The following is a 20,786-nucleotide window of genomic DNA, read 5'->3' on the forward strand; positions in this document are numbered from 1 at the left end:
GAAAAAAAATCTCATGGCTACCAAAGAGGAAACACGAGGGGGAGGGATAAATCGGGAGCTTTGGATTAACACACACACACTATTGTATATAATGTAGATAATCAAGGTCCTACTGTATAGCACGGGGAACTCTATTCAATATTTGTAATAACTTACATGAGAAAAGAATCTGAAAAAGAATGAGTGAGCGTATATGTATAACTGAATCACTTTGCTGTACATCTGAAACTATTAACAGCACAGCATTGTAAATTGACAATAATCCAATAAAATTTTTTAAAAAGACAGATAGTAGACATTAGATTTAACCTTGATAAAAACAGGGTTCTGGCTTCCCAATATGAAGAAAATAGCCCAATTATCATCTGTTTTTTGTACATGGATCTCAAGTGGTGCAACTTACATAGGGAGAATCAGGGCTTTGTTTGTGCATACATCTTTTCTCTCATTTTTCTAGAGATGGAGGCAGGGGTGATATTGAAAGTAATTAACAAGCAGCGTAACAAAAGCACTAACCAATGAGAAGAGACCCCTGCTCAGTGTCCTCTGGCACAAATGTCCCGAGAGTTGCCTGCAGATCACAGGCTTAGATACAGGAGTTACGGTATATAATGTAGCAAGACGTTTAAGGTGGGGCTGTGTTTGGGAGTTCCCTGGTGGTACAGAAGTTAGGGCATGGTGCTTTCACGGCGTGGCCCCAGGTTCCATCTCTGGTTGGAGGACTGAGAGCCTACAAGCCACATGTCACAGCTGGGAGGGCAGAAGTTAAGACAGGGCTGCATTTAATATTCAAATCTTAATCTGAATATCATTTATCTGTTAAAATGGATAGCCTCAAGTTCACATTGTTTTTTCCATTACCAATCTCTTTTCAGAAGGTGTGAAGAAGTTTCTGCTGTGCTTAAGTTTTAGGTGTAAGCATGCATATATGAATAAAAACATTTTTCAACATGTCTTAAAACTCCGGAATTAATTTCATCTCTCTTGAAATACTGCCTTCTGCAACCCTATGGACTGAAGCCCTCCAGGCTGCTCTGTCCATGGGATTCTCTAGGCAAGAATACGGAGTGGCTTGTCATGCCCTCCTGCAGGGGATCTTCCCGACCCAGGGACTGAACCCTTCTCTCTTACATCTTCTGCACTGGCAGGGGGGTTCTTCACCACCAGTGCCACCTGGGAAGCCCCAAAATATATACCTCTATAAAGTATCAAATCAACTTTCAGAATCAATTCTAAGTGGTCACATGAGATGGTCAAAGGCTATCCCAAGTGGTTCTTTTACAACTTTCCCATGTTCTGGAGCTACCCAAAGGCACAGAGGGAAGTTTGTGAAACATTTTTTCTACTATCCAGACTGTAACAATGAAGAAAGCCTCACAGAGAATCCTTAAAATATCTTTTTAATTAGTTTGGGTTTTCCTTTGGAAATACCCAAGAGTTTCAAACCACAGCTCATTAAAGCTGGCTAGAGTTGGGGGTACTCCGCCTCACAGCTTGAATTGATCAAATATCTGGCTCTGTGTCATAGATGCAGGAAATTTCTTCCTGGACCTTCTCGTCATGGCTATTTATGATGTGGAAAAGATATAAAATTTCTTGGGAATAAAATGTCAATCATCTTTCCCAATCTTGCTGAGTAACTAACCCTAAATGAAATATTCTGCCAAAAGAAACATAAATTATTGGGATATGATTGCTGTGAAGAAGAAATGAAAGAAACAACACTGAGTCACATGTAAGCTAAAGTACGACATCCAAGAGGGTGGTAGATAAGATGTGCTTCCTAGGAAACCATTCACAACAGAGAGGATTGTTCTAGAAGGGAATGGAAGAGAGGCTCTATTCCTCGTGACTGGATTTGAAAGCCAAAGCCAAAGGGACCTTGGAGTGAAGTGAAAGAGTTAGTCACTCAGTCTTATCCAACTCTTTGTGACCCCATGGACTGTAGCCCACCAGGCTCCTCTATCCCTGGGATTTCTCAGGCAAGAATACTGGAGTGGGTTGCCATTCCCTTCTCCAGGGGATCTTCCCAAGCCAGGGATCGAACCCAGGTCTCCTGCATTGCAGGTGGATTTTTTACCATTGAGCCACCAGGGAAGGAACATTAACAATGGTCCCTTGAATGGCAGAATTCAATACTTGGTACTAAGCTGATTACTTAAGTATTTGGGAAAAGTACATACCCTCAAATATGCAGGACCTTACTGCATATAAGATAGCAAGATAAAACCCACATAGTTTAAATTATTTCAAAATCAAACCACTAAAACTAAAAAAAAAAAAAAAGAGAGAATTATTTATCTGATCTCTGGATAAGGAAGAGCTTACTAAAATATTAGGCAATTGAAGATATGACAATGGAAAGACAAATAACTTCATTAAGCAAATTAAGACTTGGCTATTTCACAAATTCCCATAAACAAAATTGATAACAAATGTGACAATAACGTTTCTAGATGATATCACAAAGAATCTTTGTTCTTTAGTGTCTTTAAACAATTCAATAAAAAACCCACAAAATGCCCAATAAACAAAAAACTGAAACTAAAGGTCATTAAATGGAAAATACAAATGACTAATAAATGAGTGAACTAAGTACTGCTTCATCAGCAATCAGAAATAGAAGTTTACAAACCATTTTACATTATTACACTAGCCAAAAATTTAGTGATGGAAATACATAATGTTGAGAATCAGGGTACTATATCAAGATAACTCTGATCCATTGCCAGCAAGATTGCAAATTGGTAAAAAGAAAAAGTTGACCAGACATATTAGAAAATTTAAAAATTGTTAAAAATCTAAACAACTAATTCCTAGTCTAAGTATCTACAGATCTACTTTAAGGAAGAAATCAGAAATGTGAACAAGATTCTAGATGAGAAAATGGCAGGCACATGAAATAGACACACACCAACTGCACTGAACAGAGGCTGGGCATGTTACAAACCAAACCAGCTGCTGCTTCATTTTGAAAAGGATTGACCTGACCTGCCTCCTGAGAAAGCTGTATGCAGGTCAGGAAGCAACACTTAGAACTGGACATGGAACAACAGACTGGTTCCAAATAGGAAAAGGAGTATGTCAAGGCTGTATATTGTCACCCTGCTTATTTAACTTATATGCAGAGTACATCATGAGAAACGCTGGGCTGGAGGAAGCAAAAGCTAGAATCAAGACTGCCGAGAGAAATATCAATAACCTCGGATATGCAGATGACACCACCCTTATGGCAGAAAGTGAAGAAGAACTCAAGAGCCTCTTGATGAAAGTGAAAGAGGAGAGTGAAAAAGTTGGCTTAAAGCTCAACATTCAGAAAACTAAGATCATGGCATCTGGTCCCATCACTTCATGGCAAATAGATGGGGAAACAGTGGAAACAGTGGCTGACTTTATTTTGGGGGGCTCCAAAATCACTGCAGATGGTGATTGCAGTCACAAAATTAAAAGACGCTTACTCCTTGGAAGGAAAGTTATGACCAACCTAGACAGCATATTAAAAAGCAGAGACATTACTTTGCCAACAGAAGTCATCTAGTCAAGGCTATGGTTTTTCCAGTAGTCATGTATGGATGTGAGAGTTGGACTATAAAGAAAGCTTAGCGCTGAAGAATTGATGCTTTTGAGCTGTGGTGTTGTAGAAGACTCTTGAGAGTCCCGTGGACTACAAGGAGATCCAACCAGTCCATCCTAAAGGAAATCAGTCCTCGATGTTCATTGGAAGGACTGATGTTGAAGCTGAAACTCCAATACTTTGGCCACCTGATGTTGAAGAGCTGACTCATTTGAAAAGACCCTGATGCTGGGAGGGATTGAAGGCAGGAGGAGAAGGGGACAACAGAGGATGAGATGGTTGGATGGCATCACCGATTCAATGGACATGGGTTTGGGTGGACTCTGGGAGTTGGTGATGGACAGGGAGGACTGGCGTGCTGCGGTTCATGGGGTCGCAAAGAGTCGGACACAACTGAGTGACTGAACTGAACTGAACCTTTAAGTAGGAAATGTTAGAAAATAGAGGAAAGATTTGAACAATGGCAGGGTAACGAGAGCATCTACTAATTCACTCTTGAAACATCTTATGGTGGAAAACAACCCATGGGACAGAAGATAGTAAGAATAATCTCAAAATAAATGGAATACTGAAATACTGGGTTAACTATGTTGAATATCAGAATTTTAGAGCTTTAAACAAATTAGAGATAATTTGGTCTCAAGCTTCTACCTCCATTTTCTGAGAAAGAAACTAATTCCTAAAATGTCACATACCAATACTCAATAGCTAGGCAGGTAATCCAGTTTCAGTACCTCATAAAAGGACCACTTCCCTATTTAAATAAAAGTGTAATACAGGCATTTTTTAAAGGCCGTTCTTGAAAATAACACGGTACATACCACAGAGTGGACTTGGTCATAGGTACTTTGGATTTTCCCATTTACTTTGCTTTTACCTGACAAAAACAAAAAGAAAATAACATTCATTTCATTCTTCTTTATCCTAAATCAATTCTTACTAGTCATTATGAAGACAACTACAACTACTGCTGTAACTTGGGCATATTATTTTATTTGCTATCATTTCAACACTGATCCTAATGATGTTTGAAACAAAGGACGGTAGGAAACAAGCCTCAGGCCCCATAAAGTCTTTGCATGTTCATTTCCACTGGCCCAGCTGTTTCACTGAATATTCACACACAGTATTGTTTTTTGGCTCAGTTAGTGTTCAGAGATTGATTTAAAACAAGACTAATGGCCAAATAAATTTTGAATGGTTTGTTACTGTCAAATGTTAATCATTTTTCAAAGAAACACTCACTATAGAAGATACTGAATCATTAATGCTCAAATTGTTTACTTTTATATTTTCATAAATACAGAAAGTTAGAATTAGCTCATATTACACAACTAATAAAATAAAAATTTATAATTGGAAAAAAAATAGTACAGAAAGCTCGCTGAAAAGTTCTAGTACTTACTTCCGACAATAGTCTTGTGATTAAAAATCTTACTCCAAATTCCACCTTCTACATTGTCTTTCACTCCGAATTCATAAACTGTGTCAGGCTTTAGATTTTCCACGATTGTTTCAGTGGCTGGACAGAGTTGAAAAATCCATTTCTTTTCCTTATCCTTTTCTCTGTAGCGAATTGTGTAGTATCTGTCAAATAACCAACATATGCTGTAAAACCACAGGGAGATTCAGAATGTATTTCAAGTTTCTTAATATATCACAGACCCCGAACTACTCTTAAGATTTAATATTGGCTTCTGTTAAGATTTTTAATTTACAAAGAACATGAAAAAAAAAATTGCTTAATGTATGCTTGAGCTTTTAATTTCTAATAGTGAGTTCAGGCACCAGGAAGGAGCACAATCATGGTCTGACAGAATTCCAGCTCTCTCATTTCTATTTGGAGAAGGAAATGGCAACCCACTCCAGCATTCTTGCCTGAAGAATCAAATGGACAGAGGAGCCTGACAGGCTACAGTCCATGGGGTCACAGAGTCGGACAAGGCTGAAGCAACCTAGCACACCGCACACACAGTTCTATTATTTGCTATTTTGCAAAGTGGAAGTCTGAGAACACTAAACATTCATCTGTTTGGAAATGAGCAGAGAAGAATACAGACATATTTTTATAAATATTTAATATTATAGCTTTATAACTGTATGAGTTTAAGCCTTTTAATTCCATGAAGTTTTGTTAAAGGTAATATTGTTCAATTTTGTAAAAGAGGAACCTCAGACTCTAATACATCCAGGACTGCATTTCAGGGGGAAATTTTCTCATTAGTAAAAAGAAAAAAAAAAAAACGCCAATAGTCAAGTGGAGAACACAGTGAGAAAGACCAAACAATGCAAATTCAAGATCACTGTTACATATTTGCTTTGGGCTTCATAATATTCAGAAACATGTATGGCAAAGTGATAATAGTCCTCACTACTGTTTTTTTTTTTTTTTCATCTTTATCACATAATAGGCTTTGCATATATTATCTCATTTAATGACTCACCAGGCAATACATTTAATTGTCACAAAAACATCTTAAGTAGTAGGAATCATTAATCCCATGTGAAAACGATGTTTCAGAAAGATCACTTAACTTCATTTCAGTTCAGTCGCTCAGTCATGTCTGACTCTTTGCGACCCCATGAACCGCAGCACGCCAGGCCTCCCTGTCCATCACCAACTCCCAGAGTCCACCCAAACCCATGTCCATCGAGTCAGTGATGCCATCCAACCATCTCATCCTCTGTTGTCCCCTTCTCCTCTTGTTTTCAATCTTTCCCAACATCAGGGTCTTTTCAAATGAGTCAGCTCTTCATATCAGGTGGCCAAAGTATTGGAGTTTCAGCTTCAACATCAGTCCTACCAATGAACACCCAGGACTGATCTCCTTTAGGATGGACTGGTTGGATCTCCTTGTAGACCAAGGGACTCTCAAGCATCTTCTTCAACACCACAATTCAAAAGCATCAATTCTTCTGCACTCCGCTTTCTTTATAGTCCAACTCTCACATCCATACATGACTACTGGAAAAACCATAGCCTTGACTAGATGACTTCTGTTGGCAAAGTACTAGTTTCACACTACTGAAATGCTTGGAATCATTCACTAGCTTGCGTCTCCCTAGTAAAAGCAGCTCTGTGGACTCCATACCCCATTCCAAAGTCAAGAAGACAAAACAAGAGGAGGAGGCAGTTCCAGCCAAAACGCTAACTGCTACTGGGAACAAACGTTATAGCATACTAGTGCTCTGCGTCCTGTGAGTTGAACCATCAACAGCAAGTTATGAAACATATTTGTTGACAAGTATGTCATATGGAATTTCTGTTGCTTTTTCCCCCCGCCTTGGCTATTACAAGACTCCAGAGAAGTGCAGAGAAAACTAAAATTAGAGCAGATGGGCCTCCACAGCTTTGCATCTCGAGTTTGGATACATTTCTCAGCTGCTTGCAAGATCTGGTGGAGGCAGAGGGCAATGCTTACAGAATTACCAAAGATAATCTGGGGAGTCCAGGGTTCCCAGTAAATTTGATTTTATATCCTCTTCCTAGGAATAAAATCAGGTAGAAATATTCTAAGACTATGTTAAAAAAAAAAAAAATCTAGCCTGTACATTTTTTTCTATTTTGATCACAAAGCATTCTAAATAATCTCTCTTGTACCAAGTTTGGTAGAAAAAATAAAAGTGCAGGCAGCTAGGCCTTCTCCTTGGCTTCAGTTAGGTTCCCTCATCAATACTGGCTTGATTGATAATTGTATAATATAGGCAAGTTCTACATTTTAAAAGATCATAAACAAGGCTACTTAGCTATAAAGTGGTAAAGCATAGTTTCTTGATTTTAAAGCAAAATATAGGCCTTATGATAAATATACTGCACAACCTAGCACAGAGTAGGTACTCCGTATATGTTATGGAACTGCAAAGCCAGAAGTTAGGCATGAGCAGCCAGCGGCGGCCTGGCAGAAAAGGATGCAAGCTGATCCCTAAACCCCACCCCAGACACACCCAGGAGAGCTGAGATATGCTACAAAAAAACCCACAGAGACTTTTCCAACTCCTGCAGATGCACCCTAGGCGCTGTTGCTGCTGCTAAGTCGCTTCAGTCATGTCCGACTCTGTGTGACCCCATAGACGGCAGCCCACCAGGCTCCCCCGCCGTCCCTGGGATTCTCCAGGCAAGAACACTGGGGTGGGCTGCCATTTCCTTCTCCAATGCATGAAAGTGTAAAGTGAAAGTGAAGTCACTCAGTCGTGTCTGACTCTTAGCGACCCCATGGACTGCAGCCTACCAGGCTCCTCCATCCATGGGATTCTCCAGGCAAGAGTACTGGAGTGGGTTGCCATTGCCTTCTCCGACCCTAGGCACAGTGGATACAAATTAACCTCAGGGGCTTCTCCAACTCTGGCACATGCCCCCTTGATGCACAGCTGTGTCCTGAAGTAACCTTAGGCAGCCAGGAGCCTATTAAGTGTTCATAAATATTCTATACATACAGACATCTGATGATAACAGACTGAATTATGGGAAAGACATGCGCAATAGACCCTGTTGTTACGTAACTTGCAACTGCCAATCAAAACTCTCATGTAGATGAATATGTGACAGCCACATCTTGCATGTGCCCAGACATGCCCCCTTCCCTGATTGGCCTTAAGTGTATGCCCATTTGCATTTTGCACAGGGCAGAACCAAGAGGAGAAGACGGAGTTAAAAAGGGAAGCCAAGCGGGATCATGGCCACTCCTTCAGGGTCAACCCACTCTCATGTCTTGGGAGTGTACTATCTGCTGTTTAATAAACTATCTGTCTGCTTGAGCTGTAACCAGTCTGTTGTTTCGAATCCCTGCTTCCATGAGACAGGAGCTAAGAAATCCTGCCTGCTTGAGCTGCAGTCTGTCATTCCAAATCTTTGTTACATTGAGACAAGAGCTGAGGGAGGGAAATAAATTGATGTGACAAAACAAATAGAATGGATACTTTGGTACTCATAGAGTCATTCTATAATTAGAATATAGTTGCTGTAAGTGGCCAATGACTCAATCACCAAAAAATACTGATTTAAGCCATTATATCTATAGTTGTATTTTGTAATATATCATTGTACAAGGCTTCACTTACCAGATCTCAGCATTCTCATAGAGTCAATGCAAATGGAAGGCAAGTTCAAGAAATGTCTATGTGGTACATTTGCAAAGGGCTTACAGATATTTTTAAATTTATTTCCATGTTTCTGTACAATACATTCTGAAATTAGCAGAGCAAGAATTATTAGAGAAGAAAAAGAGGGGCTGGGAAGTGTCTAAAGCCTGAGAATGAGTGGCAGAGCCAGGAAAAGGGTTGTTTCCTGACCATTAACTAACACCATGTGTACGACATTGGACTATCTTTCTGCTGCAGGGCTTGCAAAAGGAGATGCAAAGAGAAGGTAAAAAGAATCCGAATGGAAGAGAATTAAAAGGAATCAGAAGTTCTTTTAGCATTACTTAAGGCTTCCATATAATCAGAGACTTCCCATTATTGTCTGAGGATATCCAGGATCAAACATTGACTGCACTTTTTTTCTGTGGTTAATCAAATTTGGGCACAAGTGCTTGGAGAGGCAGCAAGTCTATTAAAGACAGAGGTAGCAGTCAGTGAATGTCATCAGAGCAGACCTCTGGAAAGCCTGACCAGCAACTGGACATTAGAAATAAAGACCTCTCACATCCCAATTAAGTGGTTAGGAACTGTTGAGGGTAGTGTTTGATTCAGCTGCAAATATTCTGTGCTTGGCTCTCTCCAAGAAACCAAAACTGACAATAGTCATTATTATAACTTAAAAAATACCATAATTCCTTCAAGTGTAATGGAGAAGGCAGATAGTGGCTTGGCTTGGATCTCTTTCATCTGCAAGATAATAGCATGCCCTCAGGAGAGTCTCTTTGCCCACTTACACATCAATTTTCTACTTTGAAGAATGGGGGTTGGATTAGACAATCACTGAATCCTTTCTGTTTCTAAAATTTTATTCTAGCTACAAATAAGACATTCTCTTCTAGTGAAATTCAGAGGCAGAACTCAGGCTAGAAACCCCAGAGGTAGAAATATCATAAATAAAGTTTACAATGTAACTGGCATTGAGTTCTACTAAATGAAGAAACTGAATAACGTCAGAATAAGTCTAGTCCTTTTACAGACTAGCCTGGATTGATGCACATGGTTGGTCATTTGGGGACTTTCTATACTTTTTTTTTTTTAGCAATTTTTTATCTCTATGTGATTAATCACTATATTTCCTACAACATCTATTCCACACATCACTTTTTTTTTTTTTTTTTTTGCTCTCTTCACACCAAAGGACACTATTGATGCCCCATTGTCAACATCCTTACTGCCAGTCTTAGACTGTGACTGCTGATACAAAATCTGCCCTCTCCCTCTTTCTCTCAAAATCTCTCTTTCCTCCTTCACTCTCTACTTATCCCTCTCCAATTTTAGGGTTCTCCCTTCTAAAAATAACTGTCTTGGTAATTTTATTCCATTTTATTATTCCATCCACTCTGCATCCTTTCTCCTGATTCTTCGAGACTTTCTCTGAGTCAAAAAGTTGTTCAACTATTTTCCATTATATCAAAGCTAGACTAAAACTAATATTTACTTCTTATTCCTGTCATTACCTTTTAACACAAATTTCTCCAAAGTAACCTATTTTTTTCCTGTTTTCTTACTGCTCATAATGCCCAAATCTCTTTGCAATCTTGTGTCTGACCTGTGAGTGTAGTAAAACCTCATGATCAAATCCAATGATTCAATCATCTACGAGCTTCACAACTACCTTAAAATCTCCTCATCATTCTCAAATGTGCTCCTATTCCTGTTGTCTTCACGTTCCTTCTCCCCTGTGTCCACTCTGTTTTCAAGTCCAGCTATGTTTCCCTGCGTGATACCTCTCACACTTATCTTGTCTCTACTCCTGAATAGCGATACCTCTAACACTTATCTTGTCTCTACTCCTGAATAGCACTTACAGGCCCAGTCCAGGTCCTTACTATCTCTGGACTCTTGGAATAATTTTCAAACTGGAAACCATTTCCAAAACCTCTTTATCACTTACTGCTACCTGATGTAAGTTCAACAAAAGAAAGACATCTCTAGTGATTTGAGTGCTATCTGAAATGGAACAGTTTATCTGAAGTGGTACTTATCCCATAATACAAGGTAACCCAAAAAAAGCACACACAGGAAGATTAGCAGCAAATTCAGTATCAGTATCATTTTTTGCAACCTCTATGCAAGAATTTTTACCTGATTCTATCCATGCCTTCTAGGGTAGGTTTTGGTATGGCCCAACGGAGAGCATCTTTCTAAAAGTTGTGTTTCTGTACCCCCCACTGCCCCCCACCTTGATCTGCCTGTAGCCTCCTCTCTCCGAGGTCCTCGCCCTTGATGTCTGGACAGTCCCCCTACTATGTGGACAAGGACCCTCATCTCTGACTCTGACCCACAGCCTGTGCCTCCCCTGGCCCCCTCCACACATTTTACATATGTCATCTCATTTAATTCTGACATCTCTATGAGAGATTACTGTTATTACTCCCATTTTACTGATTTCAGAAAAAGTTCAAGGACTGAAGGGACTGGCTAGATAGATGACTTTTAAAGCTAGTTTTAGACATTCCACTTGCCTATTCGTTTGTACATTTGTTGAGGATTACCTCTGTAAAGTGTGACTCTATGTTGTGTGTGTGATAGGAGACAAGTATGACACCAGGCATTAATTCAAATATGAGCTCACAGAGCAGGGAGGGCAGTAGATGCACATCTGAACACAACTAAAGGAGGCAGGATGAAAAGCAGAGCAGCTGAGGGTGATTGGGTATGGCCCTCTGCAGCCTGAACTTAAAAAATGGTTACATTGCAAATCTCATCCCAGTGGTAGACTGAAAGCATGACATCCTACCCAGATCCATGGAAAGGACAAGACCAAATCTAAGCCTCATGTCAGGAGAATGACTCACAGATTCCTTGAGACAGATTCTTAGGGAAATTTTGTGATTTTTTTCTTTAACCAGATAGTGAGAACCTGGGGGAGATTTTTCGACAGGAAAATAAAGTTGAGCAGTAATGAAGGAAGCTATATTTATCAGCAGTGGAAGAATTAGAGAAAAACTGGAAGGAAGAATCTCAATTTGTTATCATCCAGATGAGATAATCCAGCTTCCTAGGCGGTGCTAGTGGTGAAGAATCTGCCTGCCAATGCAGGAGAATCCCACGGACAAAGGAGCTTGGTGGGCTACAGTCCATGCGGTCACAAAGAGTCAGACATGACTGAGCTACTTAGCAGCAGCAGATGAGATAACAAAGGAGTGAATCATGGAAGAAATACAATGGAGCAGGGGAAAAGAAACAGATCAAAATTATATTTCTACAAAACAATTGATGAGACTAGACTCCTTATAGGATATGGGTACCAAGGAAAGTGCAAATAAAATTCAAAACTCAATCTTCAAACTTAAGAAGAGGGAAGTTAAAGTGATAGGAGAGGAAATTTTTTTTAGTGGTATAGACAACATTAATTTAGTTTGAGTTGAGGTGCTGAATACTGTTACCTGGTCATCCTAATGAAAGTATTCAATGCACAATGAAAAATACACTCTTAAAACTGGGCCAAAATCAGAGGTTCAGCATTGGAGGTCATTTACATCCTTGCACCACTCCTACTATTCCTCGTAGAACAGCACCATCAGAAAGTCCTGGGAGCTTTTGAAAATGAACAATCTCAGGCTCTTCCTCCGGTCTATGGAATCAGAACCTGCATTTTAACAATATCTTCCACATAACTGAATATGTCAATGCTGTATATTGTCACCCTGCTTATTTAACTTATATGCAGAGTACCTCATGCGAAATGCTGGACTGGATAAAGCACAAGCTAGAATCAAGATAGCCGGGAGAAATATCAATAACTTCAGACATGAAGATGAAACCACTCTTAGTGAAGAACTGAAGAGCCTCTTTATCAAAGTGAAAGAGGAGAGTGAAAAAGTTGGCTTAAAACTCAGTATTCAAAAGACTAAGATCATGGCATCTGGTCCCATGAGTTCATAGCAAATAGGTGGGAAAACAATGGAAACAATGACAGACTTTATTTTGGGGAGGCTCCAAAATCACTGCAGATAGTGACTGCAGCCATGAAATTAAAAGATGCTTGCTCCTTGGAAGAAAAGCTATGACCAACCTAGACAGCATATTAAAAAGCAAGAGATATAACTTTGCCGACAAAGGTCATATAGTCAAAGCTATGGTTTTCCCAGTAGTCATGTATGGATGTGAGAGTTGCACTATAAAGAAACCTGAGTGCTGAAGAATTGATGCTTTTGAACTGTGGTGTTGGAGAAGACTCTTGCGAGTACCTTGGACTGCAAGGAGATCCAACTAGTCCATCCTAAAGGAAATCAGTCCTGAATATTCATTGGAAGGACTGATGCTGAAGCTGAAACTCCAATACTTTGGCCACCTGATGTGAAGAACCACCTCATTGGAAAAGACCCTGATGCTGGGAAAGATTGAAGGTGGGAGGAGAAGGGGACAACAGAGGATGAGATGGTTGGATGGCATCACTGACTCGATGGACATGAGTTTGAGCAAGCTCTGGGAGTTGGTGACAGGGAAGGGACAGGGAAGCCTGGAGTGCTGCCGTCCATGGGGTTGCAGAGTTGGACACGACTGAGTGACTAAACTGAACTGAACCACATGATTTGGAAGTATATCAAAGTTTGAGTAACACTGTTCTCTATAGACATGATAATTAAAGACATGGCTTACAGCTGAGATAAGGAGGATATATAGGTGAGATATCCAAGGATAGATCTCTAATCCGTATTTGAGAGTCAGGATAACAAGTAAGCAAATGAGAAGAGAAAGGGAGTAAGAGTAAAATCTAAATAAAATTTCAAAGGAAGAAAGCGTTCAATAATGGGAGGATGGCCAAAAATTCCACAGAGAGATTTAAAAGAATAAGAACTGATAAAATATCTATCTAGCAATTAATTGATCACTGATGATCACCGAGAGAAGTTTCAGTGGAACGGAAAGAGGGTGGGAGCCAGTGAAAAGGAATAAAGACTGTAAATGTGGTCAGGAAATCAAGAATAGGAGAGCACATTAATCTAAGAAATTCTGGAATTAAGAAGAGAGACTGAAAAGTAGCCTGAAAGCTATAACAGGGTCAACAGAAAATATGTTGTTTGGGGGTAGGGAAATCTTGAGCATGTTTGTAAGCAAGAGGCAGGGCACAAATGTCACTGAAGAGGAAAATGCAGAAGAGCAAAGAATATGAAAGGAACAGAATGATGAACACTGCCTGAAGGCAGAAACTTGCTCCTTGGTAAAAACAGAAGAGATATAAAGCTAAATCTAGGATGAAGAAAAAGTGAGCCAATGGCAGACTGCCTAAATTTTCTTCAGTATTACAGAAACCAGGATGGACTGGGACATGAAAAGAGTCAGAGTCAGTAGCCAAGATGCTATTCCCAGGATTCAGGGTAAGGTGCCTAGACTGATATTGTTGACATGGAAATAGAAATAGAAAAGTAGAAGATAAAGATACTAATGTGGGTACTTCTCAAAGGCAAAACCAGTGTAACTCAGGGCCTCAATACCTATAGGAAATGAAGAATTTTAAAATTTATGAAGTATCATATTAGGGAGAGTGAAAAAAATTATGATACTTCAGAAAATAAAAAGACAAGGGAATTGATATTTCACGAGAAAAGTACAAATTCAATTTTGTCCTATGTTTGAAGTAATAGTAAGGCATAGAAGTGAAAATGCTGAGATTTCACTATTTATTCAGTCAGTATATATTTACCGAGGGCCTAATATGCACCCGAGGCTGGCTTGGGTGCTGGGAAAGCAATGATAGTTATGATACCTATGGTCCCAGTCCTCACTGAGCTTAAAATTTACATGGCAAGATGAATGGGCAATGAGGCACGGGGCTCAATCAAGTGAGAATTCTTAGACCTCAAAAATATTCACTTAACAACTTGGGATAAGGAAAAAAGAGGCAAGAGTCAGCTCTGAACCAGCCAACAAGGAGGACCCTCATTCTATATTCAGAGCAAGAAAGTACAACATGAAAGCGTTAGAAAATGTGAAAATGATTTCTAAAAAATCATAAAGCTTTAACAAATTGGCAAAGGAGTGAGAACTAAGGCAATCTTAAACACTTTAACAAGCTGGAAATATGGGAAGGAAAGAATATGCTATTCATGGTGAAATAAATTGTGGTTTTAAAGTCTCATCTGGGCCAATTGGAAAGATTTCTTTTGACCTCAGATATATTAAGGACAAATGTGTGCATTCTTCCTTTCAAAGCCCATTAAGAATAAAACATGTAAATTAAGCATATCTACTCTTCAATGAATGTGAACTCAGAAAAGGCTCTAAAAATATGGGAGCCCCAAATGGACCCTATGGGAATGGGAGTGGAAACATACCACCAAGAATAAAGTGACATTGCATTAATATTTCCAAGCTTAAAACAAAAAAACAGGGATTTTCTCATTGGAAACTCACCATAATAGAGCTTTGATATGTAAAGTCAAAAATCAAAGTATAATAAAAAAAATTTTCCAACAAATTATTTGCCCTTGCATAGGATAAATGAAGTGACACAAATCAATGTGAAATGATTGTTTCTAAAAACTCAGAAACTTTACACATGATGCCAAATATTAGAGTCAGTGGATTAAAATGACACCAGTTGATGTTCCTATAGCAAGCTGAGGGAATTCAGGTTCCAATGACTTTGTCAAAATACACTCTTGAAGGAAAACTTGACCTGTCTTAATCTGATTTTCAAGAAGGAATCATTCCCTATAGCTATTATTGCTTATTTTAACCTACTGGATTAGTCTAAAAGTCTAAAAAAAAAAAAAGAATCTACATAATCATATGAGGGTGGATTTCTCCAAATCTGCTTCTAATTATACTAACTGAGTTGTTCTGGTGGATTTATTTGGGTGTTTATAATATGTATTGTAATTCCAGAGCTTTTAAATAAGGACTATTATTTTTTCTCAAATAGTTACAAAGACTTTAAAATGTCAAGTCTTTATTAACTGTTCTAACTCGGGAGAAAGGAGGCATGGGTAAATAAAATTCACAAGTACTCCAAATGCTTCTTTTTGTCATTAGATTTAATTCTTCGCTCTTAATTCTTAGTCATGTCCTAACAATTTCCTATTTCTGTCAAGGATACTTCGATCCTCCCACTCAGGTTTGAAAGCTGGCAAACATCTTGACATGTCATTACTGAATCTTTTATGAAACTTCATTCTAGGCAGAAATATTTATTTTAAATATTGTGATTTGACGGGCATGACTCCACCTATTTGATGAGAAGACCAGAGCCAGGGTGCCTGGATGAGGAAGTGACAGGGTGAGGTGCACGTGTGGTCTCAATAGCTTGGGGCCTTCAAGTCAACTACTTTGGATAAAAATTCTAGCTCCATCGGGTATCTGTTCCTCTGTCTTCTCCATATTTATTATCAACTTTTGCTGTCATACCATGACAACATGTGTCAATTAGAATCAATCATCAGATAAGTTGTTTTGTGGAGGGGTCAGGAGAACCAAGTGAAATTGAAGACGGGGAGGCTTGAGGACAGGAGGAAATCATATCAAATCCTGTTCTAGGAATTGGCAATTTACTGAACCTTATGGATTTATCAAGCAAGTTGAGTAACCGTTAAAATCAGCTATGTTTTGTTACAAGAGTATCAAATCTTTCTTCCCTCTTCCTTTCTTCTTGCCCAATCCTCCCCTCCCTCCTTTTTTTTCCTTCTTTCTTAACAAGAGACTAAAAAAAGGAAAAGGAAAAAGAAACTGACCCACAGATGTTTGTTTTCTCAGCATTAGCACCCTGTACCAACTCATTAGAAACCAAAGTTACCTCAAGAAAGTAAGTTCTTTTAGGAGTCCATTTCCAAATAAAGTTAAGTTTCGGGTTTAGCAGTGGGTAAAATAAGGAATATTTCAGATTCTTCGAAACAGTTCAAAATTATTTTTTAGAAACTTTAGCTCTGGCATTATCTTCTACATGCTTTTTTCAAAGAACTTCTTCCTTCAGAGCTATGGGCATGTGAAAGAAAATTTCCTTCTTAGTTTAGATTTCCTAATCAAAGTCATATGAATGGTAGTTTTGAGAACTTAAACATTTTAAAACTCTTTATTTTCTGTCTAATTTAGGCAAATAAAAAGAAGTAACGCAATACAAAAAATAGACATTTGGCCAAAAAGTATATTAAAAAGTTTTCAATATATTTAGTACAAGGGAAAAATACATATTAAAATGGTAATGAGATATAACTACACTAGGATACCTAAATTGAAAAATGTTGATGACGTGAAATGCTGGTGAGGATGTGGAGCAGCCAGAACTCTCATACACTGCCTGTGGGAATTTAAGCGAAAAATTAGGCCAAAAAAAAATACATCTTCCCTGTGACATAGCAATTCTACTTTTAGGTATTTATCTAGTGTTAGTAGTGTAATGATAGTCACTTAGTCGTGTCCGACTCTTTGTGAACCCCTGGGTTGTAGCCCACCAGCCTCCTCTGTCCATGGGATTCTCCAGGCAAGCATACTGGAGTGGATTGCCACTTCCTTCTTCAGAGATATTTATCTAAGATAAATTAAAAGGTATGTCTACAAGAATCTTATACAAAAATGTTTATAAAATTTATCTTCAAAATAACCAAAAACAAGACACAATTCAGGTGTCTACCAGCAAGAAAAATGGATCAAAAAATTCTGAAATACTCACATCATGGAATAATACTCAGAAATAAAAAAGGAATGAACTATTCATGAACTTACAATATCATGAATGAATCTCAAAAACATGCTGAATAAATAAGATATACACAAAAAGAGAAGAACTTATGATTTTGTTTACATGGAATTTTAGAGCAGATCAACTCTCTAATACTTTCTAGGGTGATGAAAGAAAATTTTTTAATGGATTGTACAGTACATGGTTACATACTTTTTCTGTAACTGACTAAACTATACACGTAAGATCTGTGCATTTTACTGGGTTTAAATTATATTTTCATAATGAAGTCTTTTATTTTAGAGAAGGGATGAAACAAATTTTAAAAATCTTAAAGTCACTTTGAGTATTTAAAATAAAATACCTTGTAAAATAAATGTTCCTTTTGGTTGAAGTTTGAAAATTTTGATTGTCAGATGCAAAATTTTGAATTTTGAAGCTACTGTAGTGAATATTTATGACAAGTGAATATCACCTTATACCCAATTTAGAATCATGGTTCAGCATTTAGTACAGTGCCCAATACATAGACAATGCCAACTCTATGTGTTGAATGGATAAATGGCAGTGATTTAAAAATAAACTTGGGTTTTTCTTATTTTGTTCTACCAAAGCAGATGGTGGCTTCATTTCCAAAGGTGCTTTTCCTTGACCTGCGTTTCTCCATGTGTCCCTCTCCCCAGTTTTCTAAGCCAGTGATCACTAAACTTAGGTGGGGACCAGAATCTACTGGAGGGCTTGTTAAAACACAAATTACTTGCCCCACCCTTGAAGTTTCTGATTCAGTAAGTCTGGGTATCTGAGAATTTCCATTTTTGATAAGCTCCCAAATGATGCTGGTGCTGATACTGCTTGGTTTAGGGACCAAAGTGAGAGAACTAGTGTTTTTAGCACTTTATCAATTGGCAGACCAAAGATCCATCCTTTTCAAACCAAGGATCGAGTGTTGCAACTTTTAACAGTCTCTCCTAATTGCTTTCAACCTTATCCTCTGAGTTTTTATTACACTTATTACTGATAACCCCACTTACTATTTGGCTTATTTTTCCTTCTGTTTTTTTCTTTGGAAAGAAAAAAATATGTGTATGTGTTTTCTATTCAGGTAGATGGTAATTCCTGAAGGGTAGGGGCTCTGATGAGTGTGTCTTCATTCTCCTCAAACCTAGAACAAACTCTCCAGCAAATAGCTGATCTGCAGATACTGATGCCCCTGATATTTACACATCCTTTTCAGGTGAAAAATAAAATTTTCCATAATGGTGAATTACCTGTCATTGGGACACTGACTTGGCAATGTCCAATCATGGTGAGGGTTAATGAGGAAGCCCCAGGACAGGAAGACTGAGCTTGGTGACAGAGTGCCAACCACCAGCTGGAGAGGTTTGCGAGATCGTTTTTTACCTACAAAGGGAACAGACAGGTTAATTCTTGTAGCATTTAGCATATTTTCATGATTTGGGTAAAATATACAAAGACAATTTAGTAAGATGATGGAGAATGTGAAAGCATTAAGTTCCTTTTCTTTTTATATACTGCACAAATATTAATAATGCTTTGCCCATGAATTTAAGCAAGAATCAAATGAAATACCCTTTTGAGATTTACATGTATGTGTCTATGCATATAAACTATATCCATTCCTAGTTTTTATTTTCTTGTGGGCCAAGGATCAACATGGAGGTCTTGGCTATTACCAGTGAAATAAACACACACACATACACATATAGGTATATATACACTTATTTTTCTTTTACAGACAAGATAAAATGTATGCTTATTTTTTTCCCTGAAACTGTGAATTAGTTTCACACTTAGAAACATCTCAGAAAACTTACCATCTAGGTTGAAGGCTATATTCTTTTTTTTTTTTTTTTAACTATTTGGAAGTGTAAAATCTCTTGTCAGAGCATTTCAATGACCTGTCTCTCTTTTTCTTTTACAGTAAGTATTGAAACAGAAAAGGTGCATGCATTCTTAATATTGCTGGAAGAGTAGGAATAATATAGGAAGCAGTTATTCTGACAAGACTAATTGGATTTGGGCAATGCCAAGTGTGATTCTAATAAATCACTCTAAATTCTTCTCAAGTATACGTGAGGGGTATATATTTGCTTTTTCAAAAATATTTGAAACTTTAGGAACAGGAGGACAGTGAAAAGGAGGAGTGCCTGTTACTTCTGTTAAGTTTGAGTTGTATTCATGGTTATTCTGGCAGAAAAGCCCCCTGAGACCAGAATATACATGATCTAGTGGTGGTCAGTTACTTCACTGTGACATAGATGCATTTTTTTAAAGATATCTTAAATAATTTTCAAGGATGTTTATTATTTAGTTGGTTGCAAACATGCAATTATACTTCTCTACAAATTTTTCCAGTTTACCTGTAATAGTACCTATGATTCAAAGGGTTCAGGTCTGGCCCCCAAAGAAGGCAGGTTAGAATCTGAGATAATGTGATTCTGATAAGCTGTCTTTTCTATCCCTCAGTTGATTTTCACTCATATAATATAATTGTCTCATTTTATAGATGAAAAATAAGGAAGGCCTGGAGTAATTTCAAGGTTGTCCAAGGTCACAATGAGAGCACAGTTAAGACTCAAATCCGGGTCTCCTGAATCGTAATCTAGTTTTCTAGTTTTCTTTTTATTACATCACTAGTTTAGATCACAATGTATGAAGGGAATGCCATTTAGAAAAACTACATTTTTCTTTCCTCAAGGAGTCTAAAGTTTATATGACTAAATTCACTGTTTGGATCTTCAATTTTAATTATTTAATCATTTTTAAATTATGTGGCAGATACAAATATAAAATGAATGGAAGCTAATCCATTACTCATTACATCACTCTTCAATGCAGATTACAAAAGCAAAAATTATATCCATTGCCTGAAAGGAAAGGTGGGGTATTATAGCCTGATCAGGATGAAACTATTTCCTGAGTTGGTCATCACATAGAGAAAAATAATCTAAGGAGCCCACAAATGAAGTTATAAACTGCTATTAAGGTATAATCACTCTCTTGACTTACTCATTTTTGCATATTTGTTTTATGACCATATTCAGAAAACATTCAGTGACTATGAAGCCAGAATCCATAGAACCACACTCATGCTTCCCGACTTTATTGTTAAATATTTTGAAATAGAGTCTTCAAATACTGGAGTACTTTTCTTTGCAAGTGTATGGAAAGCTTCTTGGACAATGATCACTAGTAAGTTTTAAGTACTGATTGAAATCTCCCTTGTGCTTTGGGATATTATAAGAGGTCAAGTAAAAGGATCTGTAGTTCTCAAAATAATTAACCATTTATCGCTTCTCTTAAAAAAAAAAAAAGAGGAAAACAACAGAAGCCTCAAGGGGAGAGGATTGCAGCAACTGGTTTTTGGTGACCAGGCTTGGCTTGGATCCACTGAGGATACAGAATACATAGCTGCCAAGGCCCATTTGCTCA

At 38.0% G+C, this 20,786-nt stretch overlaps 1 protein-coding gene across 33 annotated transcripts in view; it reads right to left on the minus strand.

Moving 5' to 3' along the window:
• Positions 1 to 20,786, minus strand: part of ABI3BP (ABI family member 3 binding protein) — a 274,479-nt gene that overhangs the window by 152,311 nt on the left and 101,382 nt on the right. For all 33 annotated transcript variants that reach the window (XM_061134006.1, XM_061134020.1, XM_061134000.1 and 30 more), the window contains exons 4-6: positions 18,602 to 18,734; positions 4,980 to 5,161; positions 4,396 to 4,451 (exon numbers count right to left, since the gene is read on the minus strand). In XM_061134006.1, coding sequence (XP_060989989.1) covers positions 4,396 to 4,451; positions 4,980 to 5,161; positions 18,602 to 18,734 — 371 coding nt within the window. The remainder of the gene's footprint in view (positions 1 to 4,395; positions 4,452 to 4,979; positions 5,162 to 18,601; positions 18,735 to 20,786) is intronic.

This window comes from Dama dama, chromosome 31, assembly GCF_033118175.1.
Source record: "Dama dama isolate Ldn47 chromosome 31, ASM3311817v1, whole genome shotgun sequence".
NCBI classification, from domain to species: domain Eukaryota; kingdom Metazoa; phylum Chordata; class Mammalia; order Artiodactyla; family Cervidae; genus Dama; species Dama dama.